At 40.6% G+C, this 19,274-nt stretch overlaps 1 protein-coding gene across 1 annotated transcript; it reads right to left on the bottom strand.

Annotated features, from left to right (window-relative positions):
• Positions 1 to 12,292: 12,292 nt before the first annotated feature.
• On the bottom strand, positions 12,293 to 18,741 carry LOC148030366 (uncharacterized). The gene is made up of 4 exons (XM_087686684.1): positions 18,388 to 18,741; positions 16,435 to 17,903; positions 13,224 to 13,541; positions 12,293 to 13,080 (listed from the first exon to the last, which is right to left on the bottom strand). Exons 2-4 carry the CDS (start codon positions 17,806 to 17,808, stop codon positions 12,880 to 12,882), a joined length of 1,893 nt encoding a protein of 630 aa, XP_087542810.1. The 5' UTR covers positions 17,809 to 17,903; positions 18,388 to 18,741; the 3' UTR covers positions 12,293 to 12,879.
• Positions 18,742 to 19,274: the final 533 nt, after the last annotated feature.

The raw sequence follows: 19,274 nt of genomic DNA on the forward strand, positions 1-19,274 counted from the left end.
AATGCTATAACATGTTGTAATTTTTTTTTCCACAAGATGTTTGTTAATGTGAAGTTGGGGACCACTGTGCAAACTGTAACTATTTTTGTTGAAGTTGAATGGATCTCTTGTAAAATACTAAAATACATGCCATGTAAGGCCGATCAAGAGGCCACAAGTGTGGGCTAGACAGCCAAAGAGGGCCAAAACCCTAGAGCCATTATATAAGAAAGAAGCTATTCACATCTATGTGCAAACTTATGGTCTCCTCATTCTTGCTCATCCTATCATGCTATTGTGAGAGTGGGAGAGAGGGGGAGGGAGTGTGAGAGTGAGGGACTTAGTGGAGAGAAGATATTGCCATTCTTCTTCTCCTCTTCTTTTCTTTCATGGTGAGAAACAAGTTTAAGGGAGTGTGTGTGTGAGGTAGGGAAGAGAGAAAGTGAGGGATGTGTGTGGAACTCTCTTAGAGCTCTCTTACTCTACTCTACTTCCACCCCTTCTTCTTCATACTTTCCTCCTCACATCACATGTGAAGATGGATGTTAAGATGTGGAGCAACCAAGAAGCAACACGTGGATCATGAAGCATACTTGCCTAGACGTCATGATTACAATGAGGTGAGTTGGTAAGTGTGTTTGCTACACCCATGCCCCCCGTGTGAGTCAACTAGGTGAGAGTTAGTTGTTGACTTCATGATTGAACCCCTTGAAACAATAAGGGTGTGTTCAATGGATTCATCATAAGGTCATCATGTGTGTGAGTCAACTAGGTGAGAGTTAGTTGTTGACTTCACAATTGAAACCCTTGAAACAATAAGGGTGTGTTCAATGGTCTCAATGTTGGGTTGGTGAGCATAACATGCTTCTCCACACAAAGTGGTCGTATGTGAGGTTTTTTATTGCACTAGTATTTAGGTTCTCGAAGAACTTCACTTATTCACTCCTATCCTTGTTAACAAATTATTCCCCCTTCCTTATATTGCAATCGTTCCTTTTCTATACCCAAACTCATCCTCATTCAAAATGCAATTAGCAGTCATGTTTGTCATACCTTGTCATCTCCTGCCTATGAGCCTCAGTCTGAGTCAAACGAGGACTTTAGGAGCTCTAACATGTCTATCACTTGTTTTGACGGAGGAGGTAGCTCATTCTAGATCACTGAGTTTATTGCATTTTAGTGCATTTTCTACTCTAGTCGAGATTTTATGTGCATTTCTGGAGGCAGTTTTTGCATTCTTCAGCTTGCCTCACATGTTGGACATTGTCAACCCTTTCCAAGATTTTGAGCATTTCTAGCATTTTTACCATCATTAAATATTAGTCAAACATATTTTTTGCCCCAAATTTCAGGTAGACCAGTTTTTGGGATTTTTGGCTATTTATAGCCATTTTCCACGTGGCAGTCAGTTAGATTATCATCTTCCCTCCTTCCTTGGCAAGTGCACACTCCAGCTCTATCATCTTCCTCTGCCTTCAGTGTTGACGTCATCATCAGCTTGATCCGGTGCCCTCACTGACGTTGTGGGTTGCGAGCAGGGACTGATTAGTCCTCCTTCTGTATTCAACATTTGTTCCTTGTTCAATGCAGGTTTCTTTTCTTCTTCTCTTGCAGATTGTCTCTCTCTTCCCTCTCTTCCTCTGTGTTCGAGTTCCTTCTTTCATTGCGCACTCGCACATGGTATCAGAGCATGGTATCATTGCCTAAGAGCGACGTAGAGCTAGCTTCTCGTGGAGGAGACCACCCCAGACTGCCACAAGCGGCCTTGCCACATTAGCATTTTGCTTAAAGTGCAACTTTTGGCTTGGAGGCATCATCTTTTCTTGTGCCAGGTACCCATTTTGCTACCCACTTGCTCTCCTAGTGGAGGCGACAGGCTTCCTCAGTCACGCAACAAACACAGTGTTCCTTGGTCAGGCGACAGCTCTCCTCAGCAAACACACATTCCTTGTGCAGGAGAAAGTCTATCTCCCCTAAGTGGACCCTCCACATTGACTTCCTTGTGATCTTGCAGTTGTTTTTTCCTGTTTTGGGGTTTTCTACAGCCAAAACATAAATGTTTTGTGGGTGTTTTACAGATATATATGAAGATGTCTTATCATTAGTTCTTTGCTAACTCGGAGGATGAGATATTTGTTCCTTCCCCTGAGAGATAGAGTGATTTTCGTGCTAGTTCATGTGACAATCGAAGGTCACCTAGCCCATTTTTATGAGATCCCTCTCCTCCCCATTCTCTCCATGTCTCACAAAAGACTCATTCTGTTGGCCTTCATATGCCTTCCATGGCACCCTCCATACAGGTGCTCTTACTCCTTTCTTTACCCAAAGAAGACTGGCTTGATGGTTCCAACTGCTCGTTTTGGTCATATAAGGTGGAGTGTATCCTTGATACCTTTGATCTTTGGGATTTTTTTACCCACCCTATTCCCCATCCACTAGTGGAGGATCCCACCGTTGGATCCTCAATGGATCATGCGGTCTTATGGGATTATCTCAACTCAAGAGCTCAATCTTTCCTCTTTATGAGATTACAGGATTCTATCCTAGTGCATGTGCGTAGGTTGCAGAAAGCAATAGAAGTGTGGACAAAGCTCGATTCTTTGTACCATTAGAAGACATTTGCCCATCAGATTACTCTCAAGAAGAAATTATGGATGCTCGATGTTGATGATTCTTCTTCCATGAAGGATCATATCAATAGGCTGGAGGACATGAGGGATGAGCTTGCATCCCTTGGCAGGATGATCTCTTCACAAGATATGGCCATGATTCCTTTGAATCAGGTGCCATCTCCCTAGTTTGATGTCTTCTACACCAGCCTTCTTACATCAAGGACTCGTGAGAAGCTTCTATGGGAGGAGCTTGCCCCGCTTATTTTGGAGCATGACGAGCACACCAAAGAGGTAGTTAGTGGATCCACCTCCAACAAAGCTTTTGTTGCAAGTTTGGGAAGGGGGATGCAAAAGAAAGGAAAGTCATAAGCTAAAAGATAGGAGAGAAGCCTAAATGTGGGAAGGGGACACACGTCCAAAGGAGAAATGTTGGAAGAAGTACTCTCACCTTCATCCGGGAGTGAAGGATGGCACTAAAACATCTGAGCCTTCTACATCTACTCCAGCGATTACCCATGAGTCAATGTTCCTTCATATAGTTGACTTAGAGGAGCCTTCTTCAGTGGTTGCCTCATCTTCTAAGAGGCCTTGGCTGGTTGATAGTGGAGCTTCTCATCATATGGCTCCACAAGGTGATTTGTTGCAAGATCTATGCCCTTCTAAGGATTCAGTCACTGTTGGTGACATTGTTTCGGTGCCTATTTGTGGTGTTGGCACTTTGCCTTTATTTCCCAACAGCGCATCGAGTTCCCTTTCACATGATCTTTATGTTCCAAACTTGGGCTTTCCACTCCTCTCAATCTATGGCCTTACTAGGCTTGGTACCTAGGTTGTCTTCACCAAGTAGGCCATTTGTATTGAGGATTCTTCTACAGGGGCTATTATCGTGATAGGTTGGTAGGAGAGTGGGCTTTATAGGCTCCATTCCCCTTCTCTTGTGCGGGATCCTTTGAAGTAGTGGTCTACTGCTACACTTGTTCCCACTTGTACACCCTCTTTTCCATAGGTTCCTTTCCATCCCCCACCCTCTCCTCTAGTGTTCCTTTGTACCCCCAATCCCTTTCAAAGGGGGACGATCTCGATGATGCAACTGTGGATTTCATGGCCCCTATTGTTTTAGAGGGGGCTTCCCAGGATCGCGAGGAGTTTCTTCATCGGTAATCTTCATCAACGGACTTCATCAACATTGGCATTCCTCTTGCCACCCCAAGATCCATTTTTTTATTTGCCTTCTGCCACATCCAGGATCTGAGAGGGGGTGTTAGCAGTCATGTTTGTCATGCCTTGTCATCTCCTACCCCTGTGAGCCTCAGCCTGAGTCAATCAAGGATTTTAGGAGCTCTGACTTGTCTATCACTTATTTTGATGGAGGAGGTAGCTCATTCTAGATCCCTCAGTTTATTGCATTTTAGTGCATTTTCTCCTCAAGTCAGGATTCTATGTGCATTTTTTAGGGCAGTTTCCGCATTCTTCAATATAGCTTGCCTCACCTGTCAAACATTGTCCACCCTTTCCGAGATTTTTTTGAGCATTTCTAGTATTTTTACCAACATTAAATGTTGGTCGAACATATTTTCTTCCCCAAATTTCAAGTCAACTAGTTTTTGGGATTTTCGACTATTTATAGCCATTTTCCACTCGACAATCAGTTAGATTATCTTCCCTCCTTCCTTGGAAGGTGCACACTCTGACTCTGTCATCTTCCTCCGTCTTCGGTGCTGCAGTCATCATTAGCTTGATTTGATGCCCTCACTGACATTGCGGGCTGTGTGCATGGATTGATCAATCCTCCTGTATTCAGCATTTGTTCCTTGTTCAGTGTAGGTTTCTTTTCTTCTTCTCTTGCAGATTGTCTCTCTCTTCCTTTGTGTCCTCCACCTAGCCGCCCGTGTATTACTACACTGACAATGCATGCAGTAGGCACCCATCACTGTCACTTCCTTCTTTATTCTTTCAATGACATTTGAATAAAGGGAAGGCCAGTCACACATTGTGATTGTTGGAGTTTCCACATTTGGAGTCTCTCTTGTTCTTGCTCTTACTTCATGCCCCATAACTCTCACCTCTGTGCTCTCTTGCTCGATCCTTCTCACCTTTCAACTGGTATCAAAGCTTGGCTCTTCGTGGTCTTGAATGTGATCGGGCACTCCTTCAATAGTCATTCGAATACCTATACTAGCCTTCACTCTTGGCAGCCATAGCCACACCTTTCGAGCTTCCAATCGGTCTCATCCTGCTCGGGCAAGCATTGGGCCTTCTTGGGCAACCTGAGGGCATTCATCTACATGTATTGGAGTTCTCATTCCACTCTTATTTCAATCCACAAGGTTTGAAGAACATGGCAGTCATGGCTCAGCCCATGAAGGTTTGGAACTGAGCTCTCTTTCTTCTATACATATTGAGGCCTCTTGGGAAGCTTCTTTGGGAGCCATAGAAGCTCCCTAACCATTAAGTAGTGCCTATCTCCCTTAGCAACATCAAAAATGTGATTTCAAAAGGTTGCTCCATTTTCTCAGTCTGTCAAAAACATGGCCTTCATCTCCAACACCTCTTCAAGCCATTAGCACTACACAAAGGTCTCATTTGAGGCATAGGAGCATGCTTCAAACATGGCATTGAAGGCTTGAGCTTGGCATAGACATTTGGGTCTAATATACTTCAGTCTAGGACTGTCATAATAGTCCATAGGCAGTCCCAAACAATGCTACATTAGCAAATACCATATTGGAAAATATAGGAATTTTCCCTAAGTTTGGGAAAATATGCTTGTTATGACTATTTGGATGCAAATGGATGTTGGAAAATGTCTTGGATGGTTCCGGAATGTATTTTAAGCCTTGTTTGAGCTCCGTATTGGTTGGCACTTACTTGACATTGGTCTACACTAGCATGCTTTGTGACAGAGACTATATCTATGGTCTATGCATGACCCGTTGGTACACACTTTGAAGCATATGTAAGTGATGCATGCTACCCAGATTGTTTGAGTTTCTTTGCTACTTGGAGCTTCAGTTGGGCTTGCACTTGGATACTTTGGAACCTCTTTTGGATGTTTCTTGGCCTGTCAAAGATTGAATTGGGTTCATATACGATGTACTTGGATGCTATCAAATGCTTGACCGCTTACATGCTCTTGCTGCTCTCATGAGGTATGGTCTTGGCTATGAGATGTCTTATGCATTTACATGCTATCTCTGAGCTTGGTTGCTCATTTTCCATCGACTTTTGTGCTAGTGGGAGCTTTATGCTTATGGTCTTGGATTTACCCAGAGCTTGCAGGTTATGCATTTGAGTTATTACTTGAGATTTGAGACTAGGATCTCTTACACGTCCTTGACTATGATATTTGCTTGGTAGATGCTTCCATGTCTGCTCTTGGATGCTTATGAGCTGATTTGATCCATCTTCATTGAGCATACACCGCCCTTTGTCAAGACTTGCCAATGGTGTGTACATCTTGCTTATTACTCAAGGGATGTATCGGTTGTACTGATGGACTCTCTTGACACATTTGGGTGTTTGGCTCATGTTCATTGGCTGTCATAGTACCTTTGTTATGCCCACTTGATATAGGATTGGACTTGACAGTCATTGTTGTCATTAGATCTCTATTAGCTCATTGTTTACTCTCATTTACTCACTGTTGTCATTTATTACAACAAGCTATTTTATGTAGACTATTATGTATTTATTGGGCTAAATCATGTCATTTTGATGTACTATTGATAGTACTTGGTGGGAAGCATCATTGATCACTTCTACTTCACCATTTTGTCTTGGTTTGCTCGTGGTTTTGGGCTATTTACAGCAATATACAGCAAGCTAATTTGACTGTCTACATTGTTTCCAGCTTGCATTATGGCTAGTTCTTCCACCGATAATGCTATATTCAGCATCACTAAGTCAGATGGTACGAACTATGGCTATTGGAAAAGCCAAATATGGCAAGTGTTGGTGCAAAAATCGCAGGTTAAACAACTGAGATTGAGAGGACAACAATCCACAATGATGCCTAATGATCAATGGCTTAAGCTTAATGAATTGTGCAAATTCACTATTATATTGTCTCACACAAAACAGGTACACGATAATGTAGTTGAGGAATCACACAGTGCATGGGATCTTTGGGAGAAAATTAAGAACTTGTATGATAAGAAAAGTCATGCTTCCCAAATGCACTAGTAAAAACACCTTATGGATCTCCGTATGAAGGAGAATGTGACTATATCTGCTCATTTGAGCCAGTTCCATGCTATACTGAAACATTTGATTTCGCAGGGCATTGATTTTAAGGAGGATGTGACTCCCTTGTTCTTGCTTGGCACTCTTAATGACTCTTGGGATATCTTTCGTATCGCTTTGTGTGCCTCTACTACTACACTTAAGCTATCTAATGTTGAGAGTGCTCTTCTTCAAGAAGAGATAAACATAAAGAATTTGGATGTCTCACGTGTCTCTCATAAAATGGCAATTAGAGGCAGGAATGATGGAAATGGAAAGAATGGCAGTGGCAGTGACCGTGGACAAGATCCTCAGAGATCCCGCTCCAAGTCTTGTGGAAAATCATGCAACAAATCCAATGGTAGGAATGCAAATGTTACATGCCATCATTGTGGAAAAAAGGGCCACATTAGACCACAATGTCATGAATTGTGCAATGCAAGACACAAGGAAAAGGGGAAAGAGAAAGTGCAAGAGAAGTCCTCTGATCGCAGTATTGTGCCTGCAAAGTCCAGTGTTAAGATTGAGAAGATTAATGTTATACAGCCCAAGGACTCTGATGGAGATTATATTCTTGCAGCTTCTTCATGTGATGCCTCACAAATGACTAACACTCACTCTATGTATGCCTAGTGTTGCCTTTTGGATTCGGGTGCTCCTTTCATGTGACACCCTCCTGTAGAGACTGGTTTAATACATGCTACACTATTTCTGGTTTTTTGCGTCTTGTTGATGACAGGTCTCTTGATGTTGTGGGCATAGGTGATGTTATGTTACAGTTTCCCTCTAGCAACACTTTTCTTATGTATGATGTATTCCATGTACCTGCATTGACCCACAGTATTATATCAACTGGACAACTTGATCTTATATATGGCACACACTGAATGATATGGGCTAAATTAAATTGGGTTTTCTCTAAGCCATAGCCTAAGATCTATACTATTTATGTGGATGCATATGTTATATAGACGCTCAAGCTGATATGCAAGAAAGATATTACATAGTTAAGTTTCATCTGTATATTGCTTCTTGCCTTCTTCTTTTGCACATTTTCTTTTCTCCATGTTGTAATGCCTTCTTACCTAAATCCCAAATCCTTTCAACCATACATGACAAATACTTTGACAACACAAGTACCACATGGTTTTTTGGTAAAGATATAACAAAAAGATGTGTGTTATAAGTTTATTCCAAAAGACTATTGAAGGTGATCCATGATTCTAGATTGTGCCTTTTATATAAATCATTTTCCAAAGAAAATCTTCATTCATAACAAGAATATAACCTTGCAAACTTGTGCCCTCTTGACTCCATATAACGATCCCATCATGGTTAACAAATTCGTTTTCCATGCATTACACTTTCAAAGTATAGAACTACACATATACATGCAAGAATTAAAAAGTAGAGTACAAGGCACACTTGTGAGCAATAAGTCTAACTAGTAAAAAAGGGAACATATCAATCATACAAAGGGATTATACTTGAGCTACTATATTCCAATCATGCCACTTAGAACAAGCCAACATGGAATACCCAATATTTATATAGCAACAAACTTGTCAATATGCTCACTCCTACTCAACGTAATATGAATCTTACAAATATATAACATGGAGAGAGAAATTGCAAGATCAATAAGGAACAAGAGAGCATTGGACCAACTTTAGTTTGACACACCTCAAGGATTGCCATTATTGTACACACCCTAGTTATAAGTGCAATAGTCAATGCAAGGTCACTAGTTTGGTAGTAATGCAACTACTTTTTTTTGCATTTCTATTGAGACTTCAGTTTCACTCAACCATTGGTGTAACCAACATATTTTCAAAGTGGGGTAGTAATTTGTTGCTCAATAATGGCATTAGTTGATTAGTTGATAAAGGGCCATGGGTGCATGATGCACCCCCATGACTTGGTTCCAAGTTTGATCATACCAAGTGGGCCAAGAGGACAATCCACTAACTATAAGCACATGAGTAGACTTGTAGTCACATGTTCCTACACCTAGCATGGTGTACACCACATTAAGGTGCACTTGCTATACACAACAATACCCAAATATAGGGGAGTAACCACATGCTTACATGTAGCAATGTGAAATGCCTCATGCAAACTACTTTTCTTGTCACATAATATTGCTATTTTATTGCCATGTACACCAAATACTTGAGTAATATTGCAAGAGTCCCAAGTTTGACCTATAAAAAGAAAAGTGTAGGTCAACTTAAAAGGCCACATAAAACTTCATAAACAATAGACAACCTTCATGTTTCCTAGGATAAGAGTGTAGTCACAAGAGTTATTGTGGAATCCATAAGCAAATAAGTAGGCATTTATCTTCTTTATGAAGCTCAAGTTATCTCATTAAAACACCTAAAAGTCACATTCCTTAGCAACAAAACCAAGAGACTACTTAGTATCAATGCTACAATGTGCTTTTCTCTTCAATTTCTAGGGCCACATAGTATCAATGATCTTTTTACCTTTTGTCCAATCAATCAAATCCCATATATCATTTTTTAGTATGCAATTGTACTTATCTTAGAAGGCATTCATATACTTAGCACTAGTTTTGCTTCATTGAACAATCCCAATTCCTCTCCACCATAGGTAGAAGCAACAAGATTATAATATGCGCAAAAGTAGAGTGTACAAATGAATTCATTTGCTTTTCCTTCAATCACTATCTCATCCAAATGCATTGTGTCAACCAATTGATCAATGGGCAACTAATTGTCATTATGAAAACTCTCTAAAGGAAGTGCAAAACACTATTTTACAAAGAACATGGCTCTTGCATGCTTTGCAACAGACATGGCAAATCAAATCAAAGCCAGCATAGGTTGCACTTGCTAATAACTATAGGTGTGCAATGAAGGAAGAGTGGCTTGCTCATGCAAATAATTGAATTTTAAGCATATAAGTAAGAGTTACTCAATGGATACTTTTTTTTCTTAAAAGCGAAACACCTCCAAAGAGAAGCTTGCTATAAGTTCATGAATTCATCACCAATGGTATTTTAATTTCCAAAGTTCTATATACTAGCGTTAAGAAGTTCAAACAAAACAATTGTATCGTATGTGCATTTTTTGATCATGCATTTATTGTAGTTCATCATTAAGGCAAGAAGGTCTCTTTTGCTAGCAACTTAAGGCCCAAGTTTGATTCAACATGAACTTTAATAAAAATGACGTTGAGGTGTGAAGGTACAAAACTATCCTATCCATATTGCTAACATTATTAAAAGTTTTTAGAAGTTGTAATTCAATTAGAATTAAAAAAAAGAGCAAGATCTTGGGTATATTGGGTTTTGGTGTTGAGAAGAAAGGTCATGCATTCATTGTGTAATATAGTCATGGTCCTTCAATCTTATGTATCAATTACTCATCATCGAGTTTTCTTGACTAAAAGGCTCTGCTTGATATGCCAAGAAAACACCACATATACCATTTAAGGTGTCGGTTAAGTATATCTTTTAGCAATAAATGGTAGCACACATTCTCTTAATGGTGCCTTATGTACATTAATAAAAGTACATGTGAGCTACAATTACAAGAGCTAGTTGTACAACAATATTGATGCAACACTATTTTTACATAAAGCATCTAATGTCATTAACTTTATAGGATGGATGCCTGGGAGAGGGTTGCATATAATAAGCTGATTAAGGTCATTTGTGTCTAGGTAGAAAGAGGAAAAAAAGGGGGATGGAATGGAGTCTAATGCCTGTCATTGAAATAACGGTGGAAGAGAGCAAAGCAAGAATTCAAAATATTAAAGCAATAGAAAGCCAAGATAAATCTAAAAAAGGGGGATGGAATGGAGTCTAATGCCTGTCATTGAAATAATGGTGGAAGAGAGCAAAGCAAGAATTCAAAACATTTAAGCAATAGAAAGCCAAGATAAATCTCACAACTCTTCTAGTAAAACTGGTAATGTGGAAGAATAAAATACACAACCCTAGAGTACACAAGAGTAAGTTATATACAAGTTCAACTGCGGAAAGCCTCAACTAGAAACACGTCTAGGTGATCCCAACTATATTCACCTACTAGTGCAGTACACACTAGAACACAAACTCGTAACCATTCGCTTTACAAGAACACTTTTAAGCAACATGGTCAACTTCTCATGTAGATGGGGTGGTACATTTCTAACTTTGTTTGGACTAGAACAATCAGTAGGCAATGTACATCCATTGCAACTCTTTGTAAATAAGCTTGAGAGAATCAACTTCTCATGTAGATGGTGTGGTACATTTCTAACTTTGTTTGGACTAGAACAATCAATAAGCAATGTACATACATTGCAACTCTGTGTAAATAAGCTTGAGAGAACTACTATAGACGCCTACTCTATTAAGAAGAGAGGCCTACTCAAGAAAAAATCCTATTTCAAATACTGGATCTCATACAACATCTAATCCACTAAGACATCTCACACGACACCTGATCCACTAATAGCCTTGATGTTTCACCAAGTTAGAACATTGGATATAACCACTATGAGGGTTCTGCACTAGCAAGCTTGAAAATTTTTGGCAAATTTGCCCCTATGCTTCAACCCATACAGCTAAAGATCGTGGTCAGTTGTGTGTTCTTTTCCACTATCACGACACACCACGCAATTCCACATCTGGGATTATTTAGATTGATGAAAAAGACTCATCATAAGTACCTAATTAAACGTAGAGAACAGATATCGATCAAATTATCCAATTGTCCTCATCATTGCCATTACCTGATCAATGTTTTAGGTGGTGAACGGATTGCTCAAGTATTGAGAGACAAAAATGCTCGAGCTTCCAACTTGATTGACCTTTGTTGGCTGCATTACTGATTCAACGGCAAAGTACAAATCTATGCATGCCTTGTAGACACCTGAATCCAAAATCCTCCATGCGGTAAGTACAGATAGAGGTAATGCTTAGCAGCTGTGCCTGCATAATCAGACGATATGCACAGATTCAGCTTCAGGAGCTGGGGACCATACTGTTACTAATTACCACATCCCAGCTTTACGGATTACCACATCCCAGCTTTACGGAATCACTTTCTTGGGACCCCCTATCTTCACAACAAACGAAATTTCGTATCCCCATGATAAGCGTTATAAGGAGGCCAAAAATCAAATGAATTCTTCCATCCCAAACTCCCCTTTGGACATGACAGTTACATTGTCTAGACTGCAGAGGCGTACCTTGCTCCGCAAACAGGATGCCAGCTGCTTGACAGGAATGACATTATGAAAAGAAACAAGATGGAATTTAATTTTGGTATCTGAACAGGTAAAACTACACGCAAGGAAAGCCAACAGCGCATAGCAAGAAGAGCTTCAATCCACTGTCCAAGACAGCAGACATCTAGGATGCATAAAAACTTCCAATGCCCAGAGTGAATCATGCCAGGTTGAAGGTTCAAGAAGTAGCCCAAGGCCACAGGGCCCAGTTAGATAACTACTCATGACGACCCATCTAAACTGAAAATCCTGGCAGAATGAATTAATGAAGAAAGAAATGTTGAAGGAACTTTGGAATTCCCTTTAGATTGAGAATACTGATTGAGTAATGCTACGCTTAAAACACGGAATGAATCTCTGACATTAAGAAAATGATAGACCCTTCTTCACTTCCATCCTCCGAGCTATAGGAAGACTGGGACCAACTGGCGTCCACTGGTCACAATGCATCAGGCAATTATCAAGATGCCCTCAGATAAGCTAGAGGGATGCGTACCTTTCTCTCGCATCCACAGTAGAGAAAGGCCAAGTTTTGGCCCTTCTGTCACAAAACAGGCCTGGAAGAACATAACAGCAGAAAGTCCTTGTACAGATGGCAAAGATGGACATGCCGTATTCAAGCAAACACTTTGTACAAGAGTTTATACATGCCCAGCAAAAGGCTGGAAGCTTGAATTGGTCATAGACAACAGTATTTCCTCTGCCTTGTTCTGCTCAAGGGCCAAACTGTTAATGCACCGACTCAAATGTTCACTGACACCTGGATGGCAATAACAATTTGCTGCGGCCCCATTTCGTCATGTATGCCAACCAGTGACTACAACTAATCCATGTATTTGCTTTTACGGGGAACTTTCTTCACAATATATGGGGCTCGTGACGGAGGATCTCCAGTCAGGTATCTTGTAACAAAGTCTGCCTCAATGCAAGCCAGCATTGATGGCAGGCTAATATGAAGAACACCTCTAGCTGCCAGTTTCTCGTATCGAGGTTTAATTCTTTTCTCCAAGCTGTAACCAAAGTACTGCACCAAACATTGGCAAAAACAGCAGAAAGGAATGCCTTAATATACTAAAAAGCTTCCAACAGAGAGTAGCATTACTAAGGAAAGTAACCTATGAAATTGATGGAGATTTCAATGTCTAACAACCATCTGTATGTGCATACCTGAGGGAACTCAATAATCTCCTTTGGTGAACGCTTCATAACGTCCACTAGATACCTATACTTTGGCTCCAATGAAAACTCAATGCTTTGACCAAACATGGATGGGAAAAGGACAAGCATTTTGACCACATCTTGTTGAGAGAGTCCAATGTTCAAGAAGAACTTGAATTTTGGAGAAATGTTCTTCTCTATGCTGCAGCACAGAAGTTGTGCATTGCGCAGGAGTAGCATCTCCATATCCCTTTTTTCAGTTAGTCCAAGAGAGCGCAAATACTCTACAACTGGCTTCAGCTTCTCTTCACAGTTCAAAGTAAGCACCTGGCACAAACCCACACAGAAGTTAAGACTCAGGCTTATGACTACAAGTCTAGATTGTGAAGCATTTAATAGCAAGCTATGCTCACAGTACATTGTAGTAGCAAACAAGCTCTAAATTCATAGACCGCTTTTCAAGCTAAGCTACAGTTTTCCTTGCTTAAAAAGGATAAATACAAGGACTGATTATGTCCATTGAACTATACTTACAGTCATTATTAATAATATTGAGAACCTTACAACCAGACCAATCATTGGAAAATAATGGGAATGGAACTAAAGAATAGGCTTGTCTATCAGCCAATGAACAAGATTCAGTTAGACTTGGAAACTGAAGGTGAAAAGTACAATATAAAATTTAAGTTGACTTGAGTAGAGAAAACATGTGAACAAACTGCAGGGGATTAAGAACGTAAGGCACACTGCTGTGAAAGTAAAAAATGCATGGAGCAAGGTTTAATTGATTTACACATCATGCCCTCGTATGGTCAGAAAGAGGACCACAATGAATAGTCAACCTTGAAACTCTGAAAAACAAGCAAGCACATAGCATTCAGTTTGGTGGCCGGTTTCCGAGAGAGCATATATTGAAGGACACATTTGGCACAGCCTTGCAGGTAAGATAGCATCATAAGCAGCCTGTAACAACATAGAACAGTCCCAAAATTGCAATAATGTACATTTAAAAATCAGACCAATATTGCAGTTGACAATAGCAGTGAAAAGTTCTGCATTTCAGCAGTGTATCACAGTTTCTGGCAATTATACGTGAAATTTTTACATATGTCAGGGCATCTGTTTGATGATAAGAGACATTCATAGACTGTCATTTTATTGAGGTTCGTGCATATGTGCCTTTTCATTGTCAACAGAGATGCACCTCATGAGATGAATTTGCTAAAATTAGCAAGATTGAACCTTGGGATGTTTTTCAAAACAGCTATCTGTAATCAGTGGTACATAGTTCTGTAATCAAGCCTAATCCTGAATAAAAGGTCAGATAGCAACTTTCTTGATAAGTTTCCAGCATTGCATAAACTGAGGAGCAGGCCTAGAGTAGCCTTGCTGTCAGTTAATGACAAATGGGCCCGGGAGACCTCTTACAGCAGCCACTGAACACAATGGCGGTGAAGTACATGATATTACAATCAGTCAAAGGAGCAATATTCACTGTGAACATGCCTTCTGGAAGAACTCAAAGAGGAGCCAGATGGAAACCTCTGGACAAGTACACAAGTCGCTTTGCTATAGGGCAACTCATGGGCTACATATCTCCATTTGAAGTCATCCACAGCATTAATGTTCTCTGTACATGAAAGAGAAAATGAGTTGCAATCGGTCCACACAACCGGCTCCACTCAAGATGACTACTCAAAGTTACTACAAAGTTGAAGAATCAACCCATCTGCAAGCCAACTTTCGGGTGAGCCTAATTGTGAAGGAATGAGAAAATATGGACGTGAATCTGACACTAGAATTTTTCACCTCTGCTGCTCAACAAATAAATTAGACATTTGGAATTGAGTCAAGTACAAGAAGTGTGAGCCTTATCAATAGACAGTACGAGTGAATCTGAAACCAAAAGCTTCTATGTAAAACTATGAATCTAAACCTCAAAATGCCTTCCCCATCTCCCTTAATCAATAGACTAATGAAACAAAGGAACCCAAGCAGAGAAAAGTGAAGGATGGGCCACTATAGAGTGACATAGCTTCAAATAAGCGACTTCACCTCCACCTATGGAGGAATACTTGTGGTGCACTCGTATTTGTTGCACACAAGTTAAATTTAAACCTTAGTAGCTTCAACTTTCAAGTGTATGGCTTTTGTCTTGCAAATACATGCCTTCTGCATGCTGCAACTGTTCATGATTAATTCACTAGAAAAAGAATGGGTAATCTCCTACACAGACTGGGCCATGTGAGGAAGGGAAGTTAGGACTCATGCATGTTGTCTAAGTCACAACCTATGGAGGGTTAAATAGTAAAGCTCACATCTGTGTATCAGCTGCATGACATGGCATGGCATGTGCAGCTTGTCTAGACTGTACTATAATTATTGCCTTTAACACTAATTACCAAACCATCCAAAAGTCTTGGCTGCATTCATTGAATGCCATATCTCACAACAAGAACATACAATCAGGTACCCTGAGCATCTGTCTAAACACCCATCACAGGTGAAGAGATCATCAAAGGATATCTTAAAGGCAGTAAATGCAACTCTTCCTTGTTTGAATTGATAGTTCTAACAGTAAGAGATGCATCTGCTGATCCACATCCCCTCTAGTGTTTCTCGTTTATGAAATGTTACCATATCAATTGGTTCCTCTCTCTCTAAGAACAATTCATCCTCGAAATGTCACAACTTTCCTTAGCAAGTTATACAGCAACGCTATATAAATTTCCTAAGAATATAAGTTCCCTTCATTCACTTCGTTGCTCCTCTCTTAATCATGATATTAAACAAAACACTTTTGTTTTGTTATGAGATGGCTGTATTCCATAAACCATAAAGATATAGGCACTTTATATCTCATTTTTGGTGCGATGGCTGGAGCATCTCAATCCTGTATTGTTGTACCATGGAAATAACACTCCAGTAGAATTCCCCTCAAGGAAAAAATAATTAAAATGCAAGTTAAAAAGTACACTTCGGGACCAAATATATCATCATTTCAACAAGATTTAGAGATGCACTGTGAGGGACAACAGTCGACAAAGATGTGTTCCAATACCACTTAAAAGTGGCCAAATTCTCACGGCTAATAGCATCACAATGTAGTAACAAGCTTATTCGTGGAAACACAAAGAAATCCAAGGCTGTTAACAAGTCTTGGCATGTTCAAAACCACAACTTCAGCCAAGCTAGGAACAAAGAGAGAAATCTCTCTTACCTGTGGAGAGATGGAGATGACTCTGCCAAGCATTCGCTCTTTTACTCCGAGCTCTTGCAGATACTGCAGTGTTGGTTCAAGACCTGCCACAGTGTATCCTAGCAATTGAGGACGCCGAAGTAATACCTTCCCAAGTTTAGTAGGCTTCACTCCAAGCCTTAGAAGGTGATTAACCATAGGTTCCATCTTTCTCTTTGGATCAATTACAAGAACCTCTGCAAACCTACGGCAAAGCTTTGAAACATCGTCATAAGGTAAGAATTCTAACAAGTAACCGTGAGCTTGCTTCATAGACTCCAGGTCAAAGTTTATGAGGTTAGGCCGTCGCGCAATACCTTTTCCTAAAGATCCTCCATACAAGCCAATACGCTTAAAGAACTCAAGGCTTGGCTGTAAGTTTTTTCTTGTCTCTGGAGAAAACAGCTCAGAGACTTTCATCAAAATTCTTGATATATCTTTTGGAGGTATATCAGCCTCAAGAAAACAGTTTATAACAAACTTGACATCATCCAATTTAGCATTCAAAGTTTGAGGGCGCTCCTTTACTATAATTGGAATATCTTCCGGTGGAATGCCTACTGATAGCAGATAGTCAACAATAAGCCTCATTTCATCCAGATCATACTCCAGAAATACTGGGTGCAAAGATAGAAGATTGGAAATAGCAATCTGATCCATGCCCAATTCTACCAAGAACATTGCCTTTGCCTTCAACTGTGACAAGTCAGCCCTCAGCAATGAAGGAACCTTGATCAGCATTGTTACTGCCTCACTCCATCCAACCCTTGCAATCCCCATCAAGGATGATAAGGAGCTCACTACAGTATCCACTGTGGTGCCTGTCGGAGCAACTTGCATTATACTTTTAAAAAGTTCTGGCTCTTCCACACCCAGCTGCTCCAGTTCATTTCTAGCTTTCTCAAGTTCTGACACGGAGAGACTCGGTGTTTCTTGTCTGGATACCTTTGGGGTAAGATTCCTCTTAATAGATTTCCTGTTCAAATGTGTGCTCTTTGTCGAGGCAGTAGGTCTTGGCGAAGGATCCTTAGTAGCCAGTGCCTCTTTCTCTGTTGAACCTGATTCTGTCCTCGAAATTCCTATTTGATCTAAGAAGGCCATCTTTGGGGTTTTGGCACAACACCGTAATGACAACAAAGTTTTGAAGCCAATCCATGGAGAAGGGGAAAGTAAGGTAACATTTTGACACTTGAAATGCAAGCAGGCATGAAAGGAAGCACTTAACTCAGTTGCTTGCTTTTGAAGCACATCATCTCCCAATGGAATTTGCATTACACTGGCAGAGACCTTGTCAGAGTTTATCATACTTTCACGCCAGCTAAAATAAGATGCAACCGGTCCTTTTACTAGCTGCATTTTTTACTCGAAAGATGCGTAACAAATAATGATGACGAAACCTTGCACTGGCTTCTTCAGAAGGAACTACTAGGCTGCTGCCATCTCACAATGTCCTGGAAGAGTAAAAAAGAAAAGCTAGTGAACCTGATGAACCTTTGGTGCAGCAAACAAGGCCACACGGCTATAGGCTGAAAGTATTTCCTAGTGCGCATATATGTACCTGGAAGAACATGTATCGTGCTACTTCTTGACGTACAAAACTATACAATGAAGTAAGTTGCAGTATACAGGCATGCTAAATAGAAAAAACGTATTATTTCAAATTTGCAAAGAACAAACTGCCACAGCATATAGGTTAGCGTTTACACACACACACACACACACACACACACACACACACACACACACATATAGGTTAGCGTTTACACACACACACACACACTCTCTCTCTCTCTCTCTCTCTCTCTCTCTCTCTCTCTCTCTCTCTCTCTCTCTCTCTCTCTCTCTCTCTCTCTCTCTCTCTCTCTCTCTCTCTCTCTCTCTCTCTTGTCTGTATAGCTATCTGTTTACAGCAAAAACAGGTAACGAAACACTTACTGCTGATGCAATAGGTAAGATAGCTATTCCACCAGTCGTCAGTTCTGCTTGAAAGACGTGGCGGCTAGGAAAATGGACCTGTAGAGCGAGCACTGCAGGACGACGGACCTTCCCGTTTGGCCAGACGAAGAGCGTGCAAACAACTAGCAGTACAAATACAGGCGGCCCGAGGAAGCTTCAGGGCCAGAATCCGGACACGATATGCCGGAAGATAGAGGAGAGTGCGGCACGGCGAAGGCTCTCTTCTGCCGCTGCAAAAGAGAGACATAGACAAGGAGAGAGAGAGAGAGAGACGGGGAGAGAAGGGGGGAAAGAAGAAGAGAGCCAGTGTGTGGATAAGCAAAGTGCTGTGTTTGTGTGAAGCAAAAACGTCCTTGCTCACATTTCCAACAGGGCGGCCTGCCTAGCTGGCAGACCTTCAGTCCTGCATGGCACGCCTAAGAACGCCAGTCCTCTCCATATTCATATGACCCTTCTCCTATGAGCTCCACAACACTTTGGGGCTGTTCTTATGAGCCTTCGGGGTGTCATCCAACGTGTGTACTTTTCATTTGCGAAAAGGTGGTTTTATTCTCGACTCACCACGACTATTGCTGACCTCACACCCGAAGAGAAAAAATTAGCTGATGGAAGATGTACTACTTTTCATCTTGCAAAATTTGACTGCACAAGAATCTCCATAAGCTTTTATAATTGGTGGCTTTTAAAGAAATATATATATACTTCCACAAAGGTCTCTAACGTGAATAACTATGGTAGATCTCCTTTAATTTGCTAATACATACATCACCTTCATGTGAACCCAACCTTAGAAACCATAAATGGATTTTTATGATTTATCAAATGGATTTTTATGATTTATCGTTTCTAAATATCCTTGGTTCATG

Source organism: Lygodium microphyllum, chromosome 10 (assembly GCF_053477565.2).
Source record: "Lygodium microphyllum isolate KBCC chromosome 10, Lygodium_microphyllum_v1.1.10, whole genome shotgun sequence".
In the NCBI taxonomy this organism is placed as follows: Eukaryota; Viridiplantae; Streptophyta; class Polypodiopsida; order Schizaeales; family Lygodiaceae; genus Lygodium; species Lygodium microphyllum.